Genomic DNA, 22,955 nt, shown 5'->3' with positions numbered 1-22,955 from the left:
CAAAAATCAGCCTAAACTATCCATCAAATCCCAGTCATTGCAACCTTCTTCTGCTTAACAGTGCGGTTTCCTAATATCATATTGTGTTCCTGTTGAATTGGATTATATTAGTTATTTTTAAAGTTAGAATATCTTATGTTCTTGAATATTTAATTTTATGAAACACAAATTTTAATGACAAAACCTAAGTGTATCACATTTTTTGAGAAGAGATCAATTAGCAAAAATATTAAGTGCAGAAAACCTCGTACTTAAATCACTGTTCATTTTTATCTCTTGCAGAAAATTACGTTTAGTGGATGTGGAAGAATTTCACAATCGCCAAGATGCATTAGAGCTGTCAACTTTTCAGAGCATTGTCATGAGACACATGGAATCTGCCAAAGAGACTCTACTTAAATTGTAAAGTTTTGAAATTTCATGTAGGAAAACATAAGTTTAAAAATGTGATTGGTGGGATACTGCATTTTAACTGCTTTTAGAAAATCCCGTTTTAACAAGTTTGTAATCATTTCTGTTTGAGTTAAATATGATGTCTTGAGCTGCCTTGGTCTGTAATGTGTATCCAGATGTTTTACACAGCATAGATTGTACAGAAACTAAAATGGTTATAATTAATGGTTACTTTTTTCTCACTGTCTGGTTTCTACCTCTGCTCTGATTGGATCAGAGGGTTGGATACCGTGGGGGAATGATCATCAACTAATCATTCGCCACATATTTATTTGAAATCTATTATTAATACATGCAAGGTTCTGTGCCTCTTTCATTTTGGTTTTGGATGGAGGATGCAAGAGTTTAAAGAATAATTAGGTGGGGGAAATTATTCTTTAAAGGAGGTTACTATCTCATTGGGAGGTTAGATTTATCAAATGATAACCAAACGTCTTCTTGGATTGGCCCTTCAAATTGGTAACCACATATGATAATTATTGATGCTGGGGCCAGGCAATATGCTCTGAGACAATACAGGAAATTGTCTCTATCATGGATTATTAAGTTATTATAAATAGGATATTAAAATTAGATCAAATTTAAGATAACAGAGGACATGAAACTCCAGCATAGCTTCAGGAGTTCCAAAAGTTACTTAGAGATATATCTTGATAATTTACTGAATCTTTCCTTTATCTTTTTCCTTCTCCAGTGTGTTAGAATCAAATTCTTTGTCTGACATTACTCGAAAGAACTTGAAAAACTTTTATTTAATATTAGTATTTAGTTAACATAAACAGAGAAAAGGTGCAGAATGAAACCCCATAATTAATTACAGACAAGAAAATGCCCTTTAAGGGACAGAATAAGAATAAATTTTCTTTCTTTTTTTTGGTGAGGAAGATTAGCCCTGAGCTAACATCTGTTGTCAATCCTCCTCTTTTTGCTAAGGAAGATTGGCCCTGAGCTAACATCTGTTCCCATGTTCCTCTACTTTATATGTGGGACGCCTGCCACAGCATGGCTTGATAAGCGGTGCATAGGTCCACGCCCAGGATCTGAACCTGTGAACCCCGGGCCGCTGAAGCGGAGTGCGAGAACTTAACCACTATGCCACCAGGCTGGCCCCCGAGAATAGACTTTCTTGATCTATATCTTCAGGGTTATACCCCGGGAATACATTACCACTGTAAATTTTAGTAAATTGGGTGTCAAAGTACAGAGTTGAGTGCAAACGTTTATTGAATAATTTTGCTGAGAGATGTAGATTGATTAGCTGTATCTCCTGATGCTTCCTGATTGATTCTAAGGGAAGAACCTTCTGACTATACTTTACAGACTGAACCAGAATGTGTTTATCATGGCTGAAAGGCAGAGCATCAGCTCACAACAGCAGAGAAATGATTAGCAAATGATTGATTATAACGTCTACCCCAAACTCAAGCATCTTCTCTTAGTCTTCATCCTCAGCTCTACTCTGCAGTTGCTATGGTTTATCACCCTGCCTTCTGGAAATCTCTCTTTCTGTGTCCCTGTGCTTCTCTGCTTCTTTTCTTTTATTTATTTTTCTGGCTCTACTTATTCTTATTATCCCCAAGAGTAGGGGCTCCCCAGGTATTTGCTGTTGTTTCTCATCTTTATATTCTTGAAAATTTCGTGATTTCATCTGTCTCAAGATCTTACGTGTTTTCTGAGCTCTGGGCCCTTACTATGAATTTCGTACTGTATATCTCCAGTTGAACGCCATGTCAGCACCTGAATCTCAGCATCTCCATAATAATGCTTATTCTGTCTTCCAGACCTGCTACTCTTCCTGTTCTGGACCATCCCAGGCCAAGTTAAAAACTTTGTGACTTTTTCTGTCTCTTTTTAATTTTTTTTCAATTATTTTATTGAGGTCGTGTTGTTTATAACATTGTGTAATTTCAGGTGTACATTATTATATATCAATTTCTGTATAGAATGCATCGTGCTCACCACAAATAGTCTAATTTTTATCCGTCACCATATATCTGTGCCCCTTTACCCCATTCATCCACCCCCCAACCCCCTTCCCCTCTGGTAACCACTAATCTGTTCTCTTTATCCATGTATTTGTTTATCTTCCACATATGAGTGAAATCGTATGGTGTTTGTCTATCTCTGTCTGGCTTATTTGGCTTGACATAATACCCTCAAGGTCGATCTGTGTTGTTGCAAATGGGACGATTTTTTTTATAGCTAAGTAGTATTCCATTGTATATATACACCACATCTTCTTTATCCGTTCATCAGTTGATGGGCACTTGGGTTGCTTCCACGTCTTGGCTATTGTGAATAATGCTGCAATGAACATAGGGGTGCATAAATCTCTTTGAATTGTTGATTTCGTGTTCTTTGGATAAATACTCAGTAGTGGGATAGCTGGATTGTATGGTATTTCTATTTTTAATTTTCTGAGAACTCTCCACACTGTTTTCTGTAGTGACTGCACCAGTTTGCATTCTCACCAGCAGTGTATGAGGGTTCGCTTTTCTCCATATCCTCTCCAACATTTGTTATTTTCTGTCTTAGAATTATAGCCATTCTGACAAGTGTAAGGTGATATGTCATTGTAGTTTTGATTTGCATTTCCCTAATAATTAGTGAGGTTGAACATCTTTTCATGTGTCTGTTGGCCATCTATATATATTCTTTGGAAAATGTCTGTTCATATCCTCTGCCCATTTTTTGATCGGGTTGTTTGTTCTTTTGTTGTTGAGTTGTATGAGTTCTTTATGCATTTTGGAAATTAATCCTGTGTCAGATATATAATTTGCAAATATTTTCTCCCAGTTGGTGGGTTGTCTTTCCGTTTTGTTCATGACTTCCTTTGCCTTGCAGAAGCTTTTTAGTCTGATATAGTCTCATTTGTTTATTTTTTCTTTTGTTTCCCTTGCCTTAGTAGATATGGTATTTGAAAAGATGCTGCTAAGACCAATGTCAAAGAGTGTACTACCTATATTTTCTTCTAGTTTTATGATTTCAGGTCTTACATTCAAGTCTTTAATCCATTTTGAGTTAATTTTTGTGTATGGTATAAGATAATGGTCTACTTTCATTCTTTTGCATGTCACTGGCCAGTTTTCCCAACACCATTTGTTGAAGAGACTTTCCTTTCTCCATTGTGTGTTCTTAGCTCCTTTGTCAAAGATTAGCTATCCATAGGTGTGTGGTTTTATTTCTGGGCTTTCAATTCTGTTCCATTGATTTGTGTGTCTGTTTTTGTGCCAGTACTGTGCTGTTTTGATTATTATAGCTTTGTTGTGTAGTTTGAAGTTAGGGATTGTGATGCCTCCAGCTTTGTTCTTTTTTCTCAGAATTGCTTTGACTATTTGGGGTCTTTTGTTGTTCCATATAAATTTTAGTATTCTTTGTTCTATTTCCATGAAGAATGTCGTGGGGATTCTGTTGGGGATTGCATTGAATCTGTAGATTGCTTTAGGTAATATGGACATTTTACCTATGTTTATCCATGTGCATGGAATATCTTTCCATTTCTTTATGTCTTCTTCAATTTCTTTCAATAGTGTCTTATAGTTTTCATTGTATAGATCTTTCACCTCCTTGGTTAAATTTATTCCTAGATATTTTCTTCTTTTTGTTGTGATTGTAAATGGGATTGTATTCTTGATTTCTCTTTCTGCTAATTCATTATTAGTGTGTAGAAATGCAACTGATTTTTGTAAATTGATTTTGTACCCTGCAACTTCTCTGTAGTTGTTGATTATTTCTAATAGTTTTCTGGTGGATTCTTTAGGGTTTTCCATATATAAAATCATGTTGTCTGCAAACAGCGAGAGTTTCACTTCTTCCTTTCCAATTTGGATACCTTTTTTCTTTTTCTTGCCTAATTGCTCTGGCCAAAACCTCCAGTACTGTGTTGAATAGGAGTGGCGAGAGTGGGCACCCCTATGTTGTTCCTGTTCTCAGAGGAATGGCTTTCAGTTTTTCACCATTAAGTATGATGTTGGCTGTGGGTTTGTCATATACGGCCTTTATCATGTTGAGGTACTTTCTTTCTATACCCATTTTATTGAGACTTTTTATCATAAATGGATGTTGAATCTTGTCAAATGCTTTCTCTGCATCTATTGAGATGATCATGTGATTTTTATTCCTCATTTATCAATGTGGTGGATCACATTGATTGATTTGCAGATGTTGAACCATCCTTGTGTCCCTGGTATAAATCCCACTTGATCATGGTATATGATCCTTTTAATGTAGTGCTGTATTTGGTTTGCCGATATTTTGTTGAGAACTTTTGCATCTGTGTTCATCAGCAATATTGGCCTGTAATTTTCCTTCTTTGTGTTGTCCTTATCTGGTTTTGATATCAAGGTAATGTTGGCCTCATAGAATGAGTTAGGAAGCATTCCGTCTTCCTCAAATTTTTGAAATAGTTTTTGAAGGAGAGGTATTAAATATTCTTTGAATGTTTGGTAGAATTCTCCAGAGAAGCCATCTGGTCCTGGACTTCTGTTTTTAGGAGGTCTTTGATTACTGTTTCAATCTCTTTACTTGTGATTGGTCTATTCAGATTCTCTATTTCTTCTTGATTCAGTTTTGGGAGGTTTATGATTCTAAGAATTTATCCATTTCTTCTAGGTTGTCCGATTTGTTGGCATATAGTTTTTCATAGTTTTCTCTTATAATCCTTTGTGTTTCTGTGGTATCCATTGTAATTTCTCCTCTTTCAATTCTAATTTTATTTATTTGAGCCTTCTCTCTTTTTTTCTTAGTGAATCTGGGTAAGGGTTTGTCAATTTTGTTTATCTTCTCAAAAAACCAGCTCTTAGTTTCATTGATCCTTTGTACTGTTATTTTGTCTCTATTTCATTTATTTCTTCTTTAATTTTTATTATTTCTCTCCTTCTGCTGACTTTGGGCTTTGCTATTCTTTTTTTCTAGTTCTGTTAGGTGTAGTTTAAGATTACTTATTTGAGATTTTTCTTGTTTAAAGCGGGACTGTCTTGCTATAAATTTCCATCTTAGAACTGATATTGCTGCATCCAATAAGAGTTGGTATGTTGTATTTTCATTTTCATTTGTTTCCAGTATTTTTTGATTTCTCCTTTGATTTCTGCATTGATCAAATGGTTGTTCAGTAGCATGTTGTTTAGTCTCCACATATTTGTGGCTTTCCCAGCTTTTTTCTTGTAGTTGATTTCTAATTTCATAGCATTGTGGTCAGAAAAGATGCTTGATATGTTTTTGATCTTCTTAAATTTATTGAGGCCTGCCTTGTTTCCCAACATATCGTCTGTCTTTGAGAATGTTCCATGTACACTTGAGAAGAATGTGTATTCTGCTGTTTTTGGATGGAATGTTCTACATATATCTATTAAGTCCATCTGGCCTAGTGTTTCATTTCAGACCACTGTTTCGTTGTTGACTTTCTGTCTGGATGATGTATCCACTGATGTAAGTGGGGTGTTGAGGTCCCCTACTATTAGTGTGTTGTTGTTAATTTTTCCCTTTAGGTGTGTTAGTAGTTGCTTTATATACTTTGGTGCTCCTGCGTTAGGTGCATATATATTCATAAGTGTTATTTCCTCTTGGTGGAATGTTTCTTTTATCATTATATACTGCCCCTCTCTGTCTCTCATTGTCTTTTTTATCTCGAAGTCTACTTTGTCGTATATAAATATGGCAACACCTGCTTTCTTTTGCTTGCAATTTGCTTGGAGTATCATCTTCCATCCCTTTACCCTGAGCCTATGTTTTTCTTTAGAGCTGAGATGTGTTTCCTGGAGGCAGCATATTGTTGGGTCTTGTTTTTTAATCCATCCAGCCACTCTGTGTCTTTTGATTGGAGAATTCAATCTATTTACATTTACAGTGATTATTGATATATGAGGGCTTAATATTGTTATTTTGTCTCTTGTTTTCCGATTGTTCTATATTTCTGTTATTTCTTTTCTCTTGTACTCTGACTGCCATTTCAGTTTGGTGGTTTTTCTGTGATGGTTTTCTCAGTTTTCTATTTATTTACAACTTGTGGCTCCATTCTGATTCTTTGTTTAGTGGTTACCGTGAAGTTTGTGTAAAAGATCTGGTAGATGAGATAGTCCACTTTCTGATAGCCTCTTATCAAGCAGGTTTCTCGAAGAATTTCTTCATTTTTAAAAAATCTTAGTACTCTCTCCTCCTCTATTTGAAGCATTTCTATATCTCTCTCCTCTAATTCACTAATTCTGTCCTCCATAACGTCAGCTCTATTTTTTATGGTTTCTAGATTATTTTTTGTCTCATTAATTTTGTTCTTCATATCCAGAATTGCTGTTTGGTTTTTTTTTTTAGAGTTTCAATCTCTTTGGTGAAGTATTCATTTGCATTAATTTTATTCCTGAGTTCATTAAACTGTCTCTCTGAGTTTTCTTATAACTCATTGAGTTTATGACAACTATTTTGAATTCTCTGTCATTTAGATGGTAAATTTCTGTGAATTCAGGATTGGTTCTGGAGACTTGTCATTTTTATTCTGCTCTGAAGTGTTACTGTAGTTCTTAATGGTGTTTGATGAATTGATCCTTTGCTGGCACATTTGTGGTAGTATCAGGTTGCAGATTCCACTTGCCACCGCTAATGGGGAGCAGGAGCTGTGTTTTCTGATCTCAACGTGTCAGCTGGAAGTTGTGTGAGTAGGGCTGCTCTGTGTTTGCCTGACCTGGATGCAGCCACTCTGCAGGTTGCACTCACATAGGCAGGGCCTCTGCACTGGGTGAGTGGGTTCAGCACTGTAGGCGGGGCCTCTCTGCTCGGTGGGGAATGGCTGAGCTGCTGCGCACTAGGCAGGAGGGGTGCCTGTGTGGGGGCTGAGCTGCCACTCGGTGGGTCCCATGGGCTGCTGTGCTCTGTGGGTGGGGGTGCCTTCTGAGCGGGCGAGGCTCCTTTTCATCTGCACTGTGCTCAGCAAGCAAGTGCCTTGGTGGGGGCTGAGCTGCCACCACTTGGTGTAGAGCATTCTCATTGGCTGGGCTGCCGCTACATGGTGAGCACTCCCATGGGCCAGGCTGCAACTCCGAAAGCATTCACGCAGGCCGGGCTTTCCCCACTCCTCTTACAGTCGTGCCTGGTTGCTGTGTGAGAACCCATGGCCTGACTCACTGCCACAGGGGAGGGGGAGTGTGCCCTTACCTAGTTCCCCTGCCTCCTGGGGATCCAGTCCTCCCACTTTCAGATGTATAGCTGCATGGATCTCTCAGACTTCCTGTTGTACTGTGCAGGGAATCTTCTGCTTGTTAATGAATGTCCACTTAGTCAGAACTTAAAGGGAGGAGACTAAGGGGACAACTTACTCCGCCATGATGCTGATGTCACTCCATTTTCTGTCTCTTTTGCTCATCATCTACATCCTTACCACCCTTATCCTGCCCCCAGCTGTATCAATGTATTGCTAACTATTCTTTTTTTTTAAGATATAATTCACTTACCATAAAATTCACCACTTTGGTGTGTATAATTCGGTAGTTTATAATATATTCACAAGGTTGTGTAATAATCACCATTAATTCCATCACCCCAGTGTCTGTTAGCAGTCATTTCCCATTCCCCCTTATACAAGCCTCTGGCACTAATACACCTTCTGTCCCTATGGATTTCCCTATTCTGAACATTTCATCTAAGTGGAATGGTACAATATGTAACTATTTATGTCTGGCTTCTTACACTAAGCATACTGTTTTCAAGGTTTATCCATATTAGAGCATGTATCAATATTTTATTCCTTCTCATGGGCAAATAATATTCCATTGTATGGTTATACCATATTCTGTTTCTCCATTCATCAGTTGATGGACGTTTGTTGGTTCTACACTTTGGCTATTATCAATAATGCTGCTATGAGCATTTGTTTTGTATAAACATATGTTTTCAGTTATCTTGGCTATATACCTAGGAGTAGAATTGCTGGGTTATATGATAACTCTATGTTTAGCTTTTTGAGGAACTACCACAATGTTTTCTAAAGGTTCTGTAAGATTTTACACTCCTACCAACAATGTACGTGGGTCCAAATTTCTCCACATCCTTGTCAACACTTGTTATTGTCCATCTTTCTGATTATAGCCATCTTCGTGAATGTGAAGTGCTATCTCAGTGTGGTTTTGATTTACATTTCCCTAATGATTAATGAGGTTGGGCATCTTTTCATGTGTTTGTTGCCTATTTATTTATCTTGTTTGGATAAATCTCTATTGAAATCATTGCTCATTTTGTATTGGGTTATCTGTCTTTTTATTGTTGAGTAGTAAGAGTTCTTTATATATTCTGGATACTAGGCCCTCATCAATTATATGATTTGCAAATATTTCTCCCATTATGTGGTTTGTCCTTTCACTTTCTTGATAATGTTCTTTGAAGCACAAATATTTTTAATTCTGATGAAATCTAATTGAACTATTTTTTGTATATTGATCTTGTATCCTGCAACCTTGCTAAACTTGTTTATTAGCTTGGATAGTTTTTTGTGTGTGGATTCTTTATAGCTTTCTCTATATAAGATCATGTCATTTGCAAATAGAGATAGCTCTACTTCCTCATTTCCTATCTGCATATGTTTTTTTCTTTTCCTTGTCTAATTGCTCTGATTAACCTCTAGTGCAATGTTGAATGGAAGTAGCAAGAGTGGACATCCTTGTTTTCTTCCTGATGTTAAGGGAAAGGCTTTTAGTCTTTTGCCATTAAGTTAGCTGTATTGTTGCCCTTTATCTGGTTGAGGAATTTCCCTTTCATTCTTAGTTTCTTGATTATTTTTAATCATGAAATAGTGTAGATTTTGCCAAATGCTTTTTCTGGATCTATTGAGATGATAATGGGTTTTTCTCCTTTATTCTATTAATATGATGTATCACATCAATTTTAATATATTGAACTAACCTTGCAGTCCTGAGATAAATCCCACTTGGTCATGGAGCATAATCCTTTTAATAAGCTGCTTAATTCAGTTTGCTAGTATCTTGTTGAGGATTTTTATGTCTGCATTCATAAGAGATATTTGTCTATAGTTTTCTTTTTCTTGTGGTATCTTTGTCTGGTTTTGGTATTATGATAATATTGGCCTCATAGAATGAATTAATAATCTCTTCTTTTTTTTGGAAAAGTTTATGAAGGATTGGTGTTAATTCTTCCTTAAAAGTTTGGTAGAACTCACCAGTGAAGTCGTCAGTTCATGGGTTATTATTTATTATATTCCCTTATAATCAATTATTTATTATATTCCCTTATAATCATTTTTTATTTCTGTGAGGTCAGTATTAATATCCCCTTTTTCATTCCTAATTTTAACAATTTGAGTCTTCTCTCTTTTTTCTTGGTCAGTCTAGCTATAGGTTTGTTAATTTTGCTGACCTTTTTAAAGAACAAACTTTTGGTTTTGTTGATTTTTCTCTGTTACTTTTCTATTATCTATTTTGTTTATTTCCACTCAAACTTTTATTTCTTCCCGTCTCATTGTTTTGAGTTTTGCTTGCTCTTCTTTTTCCATTTTCTAGTGGAAATTTAGGTTTCTAAGATCTTTTTTATTTTTTAATGTAAGTGTTTACAGATATAAATTTCCCTCTGATCACTGCTTTTCTGCATCCTATGAGTTTTGGTATATGATATTTTCATTTTCATCATCTCAAATTATTTTCTGATTTCCCTTGTGATTTCTTTTTTGATTCATTTGTTGTTAGGACTGTGTTGTTTAATTTCCACAAAGTTGTGAATTTCCAGAGTGTCCTTCTATTACTGATCTCTAATTTTGTATGGTTTCAATCCTTTTACATTTATTGAGACTTATTTTATGACCACCAATTATTTTTGATCCTCTCTCAGAATCATCTTCCCTGTGTACTCCTTTCCTTAATTCCCACCGCTGCTACCCTTGGCAGGCCCTTTTAACCTCCCACATAGCCTACAAACCACTGCCAGATGAATCTTAAAATACTTCCAGTTCAGTGCCTCCCTTTTATTGACCAAAAAAGTCCACAATTCTTAATCTGCCTTTTAAGGTCTTCTGCAACCTAGACATAACCTATCTTTTCCATTCTCAGTTCTAAGAAGACTTTCACCTTGGGCCATGCCTGTAGAAATAGTTGTGTTAAATTAAACAGGGCATAACTTGTAAGACTAGTCTATAACCATACCTTACCACCATTAAATATCTATCCAATGGGTAAATTTAAAGGCTCTTTGTTCTCCTGTTTAACCAACTATTGATGTTTAAAATACTTAGTTACTCCTTGTTTGTATCCATCTGTGAGAAGGGAATTCTAGGAAAATTTGAAAGTTGTTCAGTTGCTTCCCTCTTAAACTCTGTGACTCTTAGCATTGTCATTTTTGCATACATAATTGTATCAGATTGAATCAGAGGTTAAGGAGATTAAAACAAAATAGAGCCTCTTGAATACCATCAGCAAAATATTATGATTCACACTATTTACAGTACTTGATGTAGCTCGTTAACTGGAGAAGCCTCTCTTCTGTCCTTCAATACCCAGCCCAAATGATCCTTCTTTTATGAAATCTTTACTGTTACCTCGTCAAAAATAACCTCTTCCTTCTGAATGCTTCTGACAATTTATTCTCTTATAGCTGCTTCCTTTTATAATATGTATTTATATATATATGCCTTTTTTCCCTCCACTAGTCTATAAGCACTTTGAGAACTGAGTAATATTTTGTACCCCAAATGTTTTGCGCATAATAAGAAGCCCTGTAAATATTTTTGAGACAATGACTGAATGAATAATTTTTAAAATCTATTTTCTTTATTTGCCCTTTTTCCAGTCCTACAACCCCAAACTTATTTCATCTTTTTCTGAACTAGTGGAGGCTTCTCAGTCCCCTTTCTTCATCTAGCACTGCCCGTCTCTGCTTAGTATTTGCCGCTTGTCCTCTTTACCTGGTGCTATAATGGTGATGCCTCGCTGCAGGAAGATCTGCCATGGCTTCATCCTAGAGAGCAGGGCGCTCCCAAGTTCTTGTGTTTAGCTCCCAAGTTCTGCAGAAGTCCTTACAGACTTTTCCCTGGTTATTTCTTCCTATTTCTAGTCTCTTATCTCGATTATAAGACAGTGAAATGATCAGATATATTAGCGCCCCCCATCCCTCCTATTTTCTTATTATCCTATTTCTACTTCAGATCCTCTTCTTAGGGTCTTCCTCATTTCATTTCTATCTGTTCTTTGGTGAAATTGCCATCTTCACTGTAAAACCCTTCTCCATTACTTAAATGGAAAATTATATCTCTATCCTGTGACTTCAAAGCTGTTTTTCTGCTATGACACATTGCCTTCATTATTATAAGAATGAGAAGGGATGAGGTCATATCTTTTTTTTTGGTGAGGAGATTACCCCTGAGCTAACATCTGCCAATCCTCCTCTTTTTTTGCTGAGGAAGACTGGCCCTGGGCTAACATCCGTGCCCATCTTCCTCCACTTTATATGGGACACCGCCACAGCATGGCTTGACAAGTGGTGCGTCGGTGCGCGCGGGATCCAAACTGGCGAACCCCAGGCCGCTGCAGCGGAACGCGTGCACTTAACCGCTTGTGCCACCGGGATGGCCCCGAGGTCGTATCTTTTTATGTCTCCCATGACACTGTTCCTAGCACATAGAAGACACTAAACACATATTTGTTAAAGGGATGGATACATATATTTAAAACTTAAATCTCTCTTGAAGCATTCAGGCAACTCCTGAGATTATATTGACTCTCTATTTTAAAAAACCCATTATCTCTTACAAAAGAGGTACCAATATTCCTTGATTTTGTGGTGTTGGACAGTAGTTTTGTAAACTGAGAACTTCACTTGTTATCATCATGATGTATCTATATATGGACTTCACTGTTATCCTTTATTACGAGGATACATACACATTGGAAACTTTGTTTTAAATCAGTCACTCTTTCAGGATTTCACATTGGGGGACTAAGAAAATAATATTCTTGATTTTGTTCATTTGTTTTTCGAGTCATTGTGAAACTGATAGAATAGTGTAAAATACCAAGTTGGTTGAACCAAATAAGCCCTCTCTTGGTTTAATCAGTTCACATTTTAGCTTTAAACGAACAAATCCATTCCCTGAAGAACATTTCAGAGATTGGAGAGGAGTATTTTGTAATATCCAATAAAGTTAGTTGTCATATTTATTCAAAAAGTGCAAGAATCATAGTTTCAGGAGTTAGATTTGTATTTTTTTCACACCATCACATCGAGTTGTTTTCTATTGGCTATGGTTTCTTTTCCTGGAAGAAGTGAAATATGCTAGCACTTATATTTCAGAGAGTGGATGATGTCACAACAATATACCTCTCTATGAAGACTTTCGGTTATCCAGAAGTTACTGTTAATGCTTAATGTAAAAGGAGTAATTTATTGAAAGTATTAACTTTTAAAAGTCTTTTTTTCTTTCAAGATGGTTTCCAGAAGTGCAGAATATTTATTACCAAGGTAATAAAAAAAAGCAATTGCCAAGTGGTGACAGCAGCGCCAAATTGGAGTCTTTTTTCAACTGTGCTGCTACACTTATGACTTTACAGCTGCAGGACCTCGCTTTGGTCTCCATGCAAGATTTCACAGACCTAATTGCACAACCTGCAGTAAGTACGGTTCAGTCACACCAATGTTCATTTACTAATTTATTTATTTTTAATTCTTTTGGAGAGGAAAATGATAAAATACTTTTACCAGTGGGAGGGCAGAAAGTATATCTTAAGACCTTATCTGTTAAAAAAAAAAAGTTAGCGTCAACCTGCATATTTAGGATAGGTGATTAGCATCACATTGGTGAGGATAAGTGAAAATAAGTGAAAATTCCCATAATTGGGGAATTTGGGTCATGATCTCCGGGGAAAGTCTCCGCAAGGAACTCTTTTCTTTCTGGAAGAAAGTCCTGTCATAGTGTGAGCAGGGCCTGGGAATTTGAATGTTCTCCTCTTGGGCCCTTTCTTGCGTGATTCTAGAGCCCCCCTGCTACGCACATCTTTCTTTTTATGGAACCTTGACCCTATCATTGATCTGTAGGCCCAATGGATACAACTAGATACCAACAAGTCTAGCTGGGAATCGCTCTTGCTCTTTTTAGTAAAGCTCCTCTTTGTAAAACTTACTGTTTACTTTGTCATTTATTGGCTTAACTGACTAGGGCTTGAGAGGAAGGGTGAGTTCCTATGTATTCTAACTGGAACCAGTACACTCCTTAGTCTATCACAATTCATATGTATATTTGTATATATGTATATATATTTTTTTTTTTAGGATTCTGTTAGAGCTTTTGAACATCCAGGTTTCATCGTGAGGCTGGTTCTTGATAATGACACCATTAAGTTTGAACCTGAGTTCAGTGACTATATAGACATCCTTCTAAATGTTTATGATGTCATGATTAAGGCTGTCAGTTTTGTGCCAAGAGTTGAGACGAAATTGTATTCCAAGTGGGTAAGTAACAAGGATATTCTGATTGCTTGAATTTGCATGATGATATTCACTTCAAATAACTTCTAAAAGGTGTAGATATGTATCCTCTGCTTTGCAGAATGTAAATGGCCTAGTAACATTGGCTTACAAGAAAGTTTTGCTTCAAAAAAATTCTGTTTTCTCCATTAGCTTCTCTTACAACACACCTACTTTCCTAGTCCAGTCTTCCACTGGACTCAGCTGAAAACTTTCTGAGGGAAAGTAGTTGCAGTTGTGATCAGGTTTGAAGCTGTCACGGAGCGTTGCTGTAGCACTCATACCATGCTGTAGACCCCATTATACTCTTCCAGCTCTGTGAGACTGTCCTCCAATTGATTACCCTCCTTATTCACCTTTTTCCATAAATACAAGTGTCTCTGTACTTTCACATCACAGATCCTACTTCCCTTCTCTCTTTGGCTAAATATTTAGCAAAACTATGCCAACTATGACATTTCAACAGTAGTTATTTCAGTATAGTATATCTACATAGTATATAGATAAGCATGTCTGAAAATTCTTTAACTTATAAGATTTTCAAGTTTTGTAAATCCAACCAGTAGCTTTCTTTTTTTATTTTTAAAATAGTTTATGAATATTTCATACATACAAAAGAGTACAGGAGACTTGTGTTTGAAGTTTTAAGTAGCAATAAAATTAACATCTATGTACCTACACTCTAACTTAAGCAATAGAATATTACTGATACCTTTAAGCTCTCCCCATCCCCCATTGCCCTTCCCTGTTCTCATCCTTATGCTTCTACCTTCTAGCAACAGAATCACTATCTTGAATTTTGTAGTTATTATTCTGATTTTTAAAGATAAACTTGCTCCCTGTCTGAATATCCCTAAACGGTTTCTGTTTAGTTTTTCCATGTCTTTGTATAGATGGAGTCAGCTTATAAATCATCAATGTCTTGTTCTATTTTACTTGACATTATGATTGTGAAATATTCCATTTTGAGGATATTATCCTCTTCATAGAGCTTCTAATTTTTTTTATTATTCTATAGGAGTTCCATTGAGTTCTTATTCAGATAGGCCTGGGCGTTTTTGATAGTCTCTTGTACATAGTCATGTATTCACTGCTCTTTTACTTCTGTGTTTACTGATCTGACTCCTGGTCCTGGTGGTGTATTTCTGTGGCTGTTTTCCCCTTTATTATTATGGGCTTATACATTTAAGAACTTTATGCAGGGAAGTCTTTGAGGCCTTGGTTTCAGGTGGTCCCTTTGGAATTTGCACATTCTCTTGACAGGTGCTCTGGAGGCCCCTGCAGACCAAGGACCATCTTGAGCAAAATTCTTGCCTGAAGCTTTTGTGGACAATACTGGCTGTGTGAATGCTTACCCATATCTGTATGAGAACAGGCTTGTGGTTACAAATTCGTTAAGCGACCATCTTTTTTCTTTTCCACTGAGAAACAAGGCCAAAACAGGACATTTTTCTAATTTTTGCCCCCTCATTCAGAGGTTCTGTCACCTTTCAGCATCCTTCAATTTTGTGTCCCCAGAACTCTCATTTTGAGGTTGTGTCGGTCACCTTTCAGTGTTCTTGGCCTTCTGTGGGGGTATCAATTATGACTTCCCACCGTGCTCAGGCCTGGGGCTTTGTTCCCTGACAGCCATTCTCCCACCCCCGCCCCCCCGCCCCCACACATACTCTACCTTTCTGGAGATTCACTAAAGCAAAGCTTAGACCAGCAGGGGTCAGCAGAGTCTCCGGGCCCCCTGCTCATGCCTGCACTCAGTTACCTCTCAATTCATACATCCTTTCATGTTTGGCCCCTTAGACTTTCCTTATTATTTTCGTTCCTTAGCTATGCATTATAAAAATTATATTTAGCATTTCTTATAGCATATTTATGTGTTTTGAACTAGGTAGTTGTTTTCAGGATATCTGTTCCTCATATTGCCATAAGTAGAAGACTCTCGCTTATTGTTTACTTTGCCCTTTGTTTAATTCCAGTTCATCTATTACATCCTTTTCTGTTCTATTCATACCCTGCCTTTTTTCAAGAACGATTTGAAGTGGCTTATGAAACAGACAAATGTAACAAATAAATAAGAGTTACTAGACAAAGCTCGAAGTGGAGAAAAGTGTTATAATCATCCAAATGCGTAGAGCTGATATGATCTTATGGTTATAAAATATGGCTCTGAGCTTCTAGGTTTCTAAAGTGAAGAGGAAAATATGACAAGTTTTAACTAGGATTAAACATTTAATTTAGACTATTTGAGTATTTTTTCTGCTATCAGATTTTGAGAGATAGGTCTTCTGTGGGGCGTTATACGTGGGGCAATGGTTCTGAAACCCCATGCGTCAGTCTCACCTGGTGACATCGTAAAAATACAAATCCAGGGATCCCCACCGCCAGTGCCCTTTGGCCCTGGAGATGTGGATTCACAATGCCGGTCGGTACTCAGAAATAGGTACTGGTAAGATATCCCTAGATGATTCTGGCAATCAGTCAAGTTTGGATACAAGTGATATAGAAGTTACTTTGAATGAAATAATTGAATGTGCTTTCAGTGATCTTTGACAGCAATTGCAGAAGTAGAATTCATATCGCTGTTTCTTATCACAATCTTTGATAGAAACTGAAAATTTCTATTAAAAAATTAAAATACACTTTCTTCCCGTGGAAGGCAAACCTGCGCGGGGCTGAGGTGCTGTGAGTCCCAGCACATCACTGTGCTGGCTAGCTAATCTGACATGCTATCAAACACTTGAGCTGTCTCACACGGTAGATCATTTCTCTTAACTCGTGATAGGAGCTGATTAGCATTCATATCAAAAGGATACTTTCTAATATAGTTTTGAAGTCCTGGTATTCAGTTCTGTTTAGAAAGATATATCTATAGGCTTTAGAAATTAGGCAGGTGTTAATAAATTCAAGAAGTATTCCATGCTGAATATTAATGAGCTTCACATTAGATCCAATAATGTCACATTGCATACAGTACATAAAATAGATTGCTTTATCCTAAAGTTCTTTTTCAGAAAAGATGACACCAAGCATCTACTGAGCCCAGGTGTGAGGTGGTGGTGGTGGGATTCACTAATGCTCTCAGAGAGCATCTAGTTCTAAGCAATATATATTCCTAAAATGCCCACTAGGGGACAGAGCGGGCAAATGCACCCTGGATACCTGAACAAATTCCCCAGTTCTCCAAGAATCCTTTGATATCAGTTTGAATGCTGTGGAATATCCACTACAGACAATAATATTTGTTTGTTATGGTCAAAAATCCCTTCTTCTGGATGACAGATAGAGCATATGTATTTTTAAGTGTAACTTGGTTCAAGATAATAAACCATGTAGGCACATTTAGTTGTCTTCTTATTTGAAAAGAGGAGACAAGCTGTTGAGATTTCTTTGCTTACTTAAAATTGTTGTCTGATCCGTTCTTGCCCACTGTTATTCTAATGGTGATAGCAGAATGCGGATTGTGCAACTAGGGATTTTACTCTGCTCTACTTGCTAGTCACAGAATCCAAGATCAAAGGTCAATGAACGAGGAAACAATTTTTCTTTGTTCTAGATAGATTACTCCTAGGGTGAAAAAGTGCTGTGATCAGAGAGTATGATGATATGACATTGAGCTGGCTTATTTTTTAAAAATAATGTACAATGTAAGTGCTACCTTATAAAGCTAGCATATACAATTGCACAAACTGTGGATTTTGCTATTTTTATATTCTAACTTTAATTTTGTGTATATTTTCAAGTGACTGTTCTTTCATCCTTACAGAAAAATGAAACACAACCAGGTGGCCTTAAGGGAAAACAAAAAAATTATATGAAACCTAAATATTTAAAGTACTGCTGTGATTAGACTGAATATCTTTCTATAGAGATCAGAAAACATAAAGATCTTGTGAATGAAAAAAAAGACAATATGGTCAGATTGGCATTTTTACGGAGATAAATGATACAGTTACCTTAATCTCAGGCATTTTAAATAACTAATACCATTTTTTTCCCGTTGTTTAGGAAAGTATGTCTAAACCAACAACCTTGAAGCCAGTAATTCTGAAGGAAATTGTTGATGCTCACAAAGAAAAGGTGAGGGAAGTGACGATGAGAGAAAGTGTGGCACCCACCGAGCACCTCAGGCTCTATGACAAGTATGACTTTCTGATTACCAAAAAGGCTGAGCAGGACGTTGATGCTTTCCTCGCAGAAAATCATAGTTACGAGAAAATAATACAAGAAATTCGCAAATACCAAAAACTAAAAGAGGAAATACAGTACACATCTAGAAAGGTAATTGACCTGTTTTGTACAACTGTTTGCTGTACCTAGTGATCTTTTCTCAGTTTTATTAGGATGTGTTTTTAGACCATACAGTGAAGAATTAGACCATTACTATCAACAGGAAAAATATTTGTTGAGCCGTTCCGTGTGCCAAGCATTGTGGTAAGTCCTGGGTATGTGGAGGTAGACAAATAGACACGATTCTTGTGCTCGTAGAGCTGAAAGTCTATTACAACTCGGATTTCTAAGGACTGTATTTATTTTGACCCCTCAAAAGTTCCAAGAACTTAATTTTTTTTTGCTGTAGTGTTTATAAATCCTTTGGAAAATATGGTAATTACACCAAAATGTGTTTACTTCTATTTAGTAGGAGACCGGTAATTTAAAATTTTCTTCTTTTGTTCTTTTTTGTATTTTCCAAAATTTCTACCATGAACATATATTACTTTTTTGTACAGAGAAAATATAACATTTAAATCCCACACTATCTATTTAGCAATAACTCAATTCAATTAAAAAAAAAAAAGTTTTTTTTTTTTTTTGGTGAGGGAGATCAGCCCTGAGCTAACATCCAGGCTAATCCTCCTCTTTTTGCTGAGGAAGACCGGCTCTGAGCTAACATCTACTGCCAGTCCTCCTCCTTTTTTTCCCCAAAGCCCCAGCAGACAGTTGTATGTCATAGTTGCACATCCTTCTAGTTGCTGTCTGTGGGACGTGGCCTCAGCATGGCCGGAGAAGCGGTGCGTCGGTGCGCGCCCGGGATGCGAACGCGGGCTACCGGTAGCGGAGCGGGCGCACTTAACCGCTAAGCCATGGGGCCGGCCCTCTCCAAAGTTTTGTATCCATTATTGTCCTGAAATAGAATTGGCTCCCAAGATAACAAACTCTTCAAAGAGATTTATCCAGAAGATGGTTGTAAAAATCCCTGCCTGCATCATGTTAAAAAAAACCTCTCAATCTTGTTAGTTCACACACACAGAAAATCAATATTATGAGAAAGGCAAAACTGTAGGAATCTTTTATTTCTTTTTAAGTTTATTAGACTTTTAATACTTAACGTTGCAGACTATTCGTTTAGGAATGTTTGAAATGCGCTGTGAGGAATTAATCAGAGCTTTGGTGAAGCGAGCTGAGATTATTTGTGGAAAACTTATCACTAAAATGTTCAGAGATCATCAGGAAGTAAATACAAGGTATTTACGTGATATTATTATATTTTTATTTTTGGGGGGAGGACGTTAAATAGAATCAACTGTCATTCAACTCAAGTAATGGATTAGAGCAATGTCGTAAATGACCCAAAAGAAAGATAATGCCAAACTTATTTCTACTTGGCTTTATGTGTTATTTTGTGATTATTAGAATTATTTTTTTCATCATAAATATGCCATCCCAATGGTCTGAATTAAAGTGCTATTAAAATGTGTATGTATTTCATTTGCACAAGTCAGATGGACATTTTCTAACTTCAGATTTTTAAATTTGTATAATCAATACACAAAAGTGGGTTTTCAAAGTAGTTTTAGTTGTCATGGATCCCAGGGGACCCTCAAATTTGGAACTTCATCTTACCGTAATTACTCTTCAAGGCCATGGTAACTTGTTGCCTTAACTAAAAACTCATTTGTTGACTAACCTGGAGATTTTAAGGAAAACTGACTCATGTTAAGTAAACTCACAGAATGGCAATGTGTAAAGCAGAATTCCTGTTTTTTAAGACAAGAAGTGTAATCAGTCTTCTGACAACTGGTGTTAGTGTTGCTCTAGAAACCTCTTTTCCGGTATCAGTTACATGGAAAAAACCCCCAAATAATCAAAAAATTTTTTATAGTTATGGTATTAGAGAAAAAATGAAATATTTCTTTCAGGCTGTATAGAAGCCTGAAGGAAGCTTTATTTACCTACCATGTGTTAGGTGCAGCACTAGGTACCTGGACTCTAACTATGAATAAAACTGTGGGAGGAAGTTACAGTGTTGAAGGGGAAATAGACACACAAACCAGCACATTACAACAGGGCCCATTGAGTACTGTACTGAGCCACAGAGGTAGAACAGAAAAGGAAATGATTAATTTTCTTTCAGGGTGGAGGTTGGGGGACAGGGGAAAATCAGGGAAGGGTGCAAAGGGGAAGTGGTGTGTGAATTCATTTTGAAGGATGAGTAGGAGTCTGCCAGGTGAAAAATGTGGGTGAAAGAATTCCATGTAGAGAAAATACTATGTAGAAGGGAGTGAGGTATGAAAATGGCCTGGTGTTTCCCAAGGACTAGCAGTGGTTGGTATTGCTTTCACAGACACTGTGAGGGAAGAGAGGTGAGGAGGGAGGCTGAAGAGAGAGGCGCCACGTGAGAGAGGACTAGGACTTGGGTAGCTTGGCTAGGAACCAGAATCGTATATTCACCTTACAGCACCTCTTCCTCTAAAAGTACTGGAAGAATAGTGAGAATGTCTTTTACTTGTAGCTTTTCATGCTGTGTGAAATATTTGTTTTAATTTCATAGCTATTTTCCCTGCCTCTTAACTGCCCTCTGAGCTGATGCCAGTTCTACTTTTTCTCCTTTTCTCCTAATTATGCCCCCACTAGACTCACTGGATGGACTATTCTAGGAACCACTGCATGTGAACGCCCTCACCTTCTCGCCATTCCATGTCTCAACTCACCTCCATGAACCCCTTCATACCTGTTTCCCCACCTTCTCAGATGGCAAGAGCCTGTCACACTATTCAAAGTTCCTGTGAGCTCAACCCCATTATATCCCATCTCTCTGGAGCTGGCTCCACCAGCCACCCCCTCTGTATCGCATTTTAAATTTCTCCTTTGCTATTGATTCTGCCTCTGAAATTTACAAACATGGTCAAAACCCTCTCCATCTTCCAACCCCCCACTTCAACCCAAAATCATCACCATGCTATTTCTCTCTCCTTCACCTCACAGCCAATTTTCTTGAAGAAATTTCTACATGTCTTGGGACTTCCTTAGAACCCACTACTCTTTTTTTTTTTTTTTTTAAACCTCACAGTAAGTTCATTGTTTATATTGGCCCCAACCCAAATCAGTAGGAAATATTTGCATATTACCAGAAGTTTCTGAGCATACAAGTCTGTTTTAATCATTCCCTCCAAGTAGGGTTAATCACTCCCTTCCTTTGTACCACTTTTCTGATGCCATCTCAAAAAATCTCTGGTAGAGCCCTTAAAACTCTAGGCTGGAAGTGATTGTTTATGGTCCTGTCTTCCATACTAGATTGTGAACTGCTGGAGAACCATTATTACATTTTATCCACTTCTATGTCTCTGTCATTTAATGTTGTAGTTAGGAATGTAATAGATGATCATTAAATGTGTATTGAGTGAATAAGTAAGTGAACACAAATTTGCTTTTAATTCGTTAGGTGTCATATAGGTAAGATAATCTTACTTTATTTTTCACGTAATGGAACATATAAATAGTGTATAGAAGCATATTTAGGAGTGAAATTTAAATATATGAGATTGATGTTGTCTGGTATTTCAGATTATGTGATGAATTTGAGAAGATAGCTGAAAAAGCTCTCAGTACTCCTCCAAATACAGCAGAGCTGATGGAAATGAAGGTATTGCTTCTAGATTCTTTATAGTTCTGTGTGCAAAAGTTAATCGTTTTCTTTTTACCCCAGCTTTTATAAGTTAATTATTGGCGCAATAATACAACAACAAATCACTCCAAAAGTTAAGACAGAGGCTTAAAATAATCACTTTTTTAAATATATACTTAAATCCTGAGTCTGTGTTCTCGTGGTTTAGGCTGGCACTCCTGTACAGGTCTTCTGGTCTCAGTTGGGTTACTCACGCAGTTGGGTCAGCTAGTTCTCATTCGGGTTGACTGGTGAAACTATCTTCAGCAATTTGGTTCTGCTCCACTTGTCTCTCACACTCCAACAGGCTCCCCTGGGAATGTCCACCTGTCATGGTGGAGGCGCAAAACCAAGCCCAGTTGTACCAGTGCTTTTCAAGTTTCTCCTTGTGTCACATAGCTAACGTCCCATTGATCAAAGCAAGTCATGTGGCCACAGGGTCAGAGTGAGAGGACACGGTAGGGTGTGGATGCCGGAAGAGGGGAAGTACTAGAGCCATGAATGCAGTCATCTGCCAGGATACTTTTGAAAGCACTGTTAGTAATTGTTGCCCTGCTAAAGGCATAAACCAGGACTGTCTTGGGCAACCTGAGATATGTGGTCACCCTTCACTTTTTTTTATCAACAAATATTTAATTCTTAAGTAACATTTTATTTTGTTTTCTACAGGCTGTCTTGTGTTATATATTAAAATTTTCTGCTGTAGTTTGCTGAAATATTTTATCCTTGAGCATAGGTTTTATGGTACTGAAAATATTAGATAAGTCTCACTTTCATCATTTTTCATGTTACTTCTGTGCTTGAAGTCTACCTAATGGTGAATAAAATAATGTAAAACAACTAGTTAGTCACCATTTTATTTTATTCTTTTTTCATTCTTATAATATTAAGCTTTTACAAGATCTTTTTTTTTTCCTTTTCTAGCATTCCCAATATCCAAAATAGAACCCTTTTATTTTTAGATTTTAAAATATTTAAGCAAATATTTTTGCTTTGGAAACTTTATATAGGCAGGAAATTGCAAAAGGACTTCAAATGATTTTTGTACATTCTTTAAATTATTCGCTTAAAAGTTTGTCACAACCATTAGAACCAACTTTTACGTATCAGCCTCTAACTAAAAGTGTTCTATTTTCTTTAAAATATTTGTACTTGGATTGGGATTCTTAGTATGTGA

The 22,955-nt window shown here is 36.9% G+C and overlaps 1 protein-coding gene across 1 annotated transcript in view; it reads left to right on the top strand.

Annotated features, from left to right (window-relative positions):
* Positions 1-22,955, top strand: part of DNAH7 (dynein axonemal heavy chain 7) — a 223,261-nt gene that overhangs the window by 28,595 nt on the left and 171,711 nt on the right. The window contains exons 9-14 of the mRNA XM_014784701.2: positions 283-402; positions 12,863-13,046; positions 13,705-13,884; positions 17,902-18,174; positions 19,231-19,358; positions 21,679-21,757. Of these exons, the coding sequence (XP_014640187.2) occupies positions 283-402; positions 12,863-13,046; positions 13,705-13,884; positions 17,902-18,174; positions 19,231-19,358; positions 21,679-21,757 (964 nt within the window). The remainder of the gene's footprint in view (positions 1-282; positions 403-12,862; positions 13,047-13,704; positions 13,885-17,901; positions 18,175-19,230; positions 19,359-21,678; positions 21,758-22,955) is intronic.

The sequence above is a fragment of the Ceratotherium simum genome, chromosome 9, assembly GCF_057802395.1.
Source record: "Ceratotherium simum simum isolate JZ-2026a chromosome 9, ASM5780239v1, whole genome shotgun sequence".
Classification (NCBI taxonomy): domain Eukaryota; kingdom Metazoa; phylum Chordata; class Mammalia; order Perissodactyla; family Rhinocerotidae; genus Ceratotherium; species Ceratotherium simum.
This window is presented reverse-complemented; position numbering and strand designations above follow the sequence as displayed.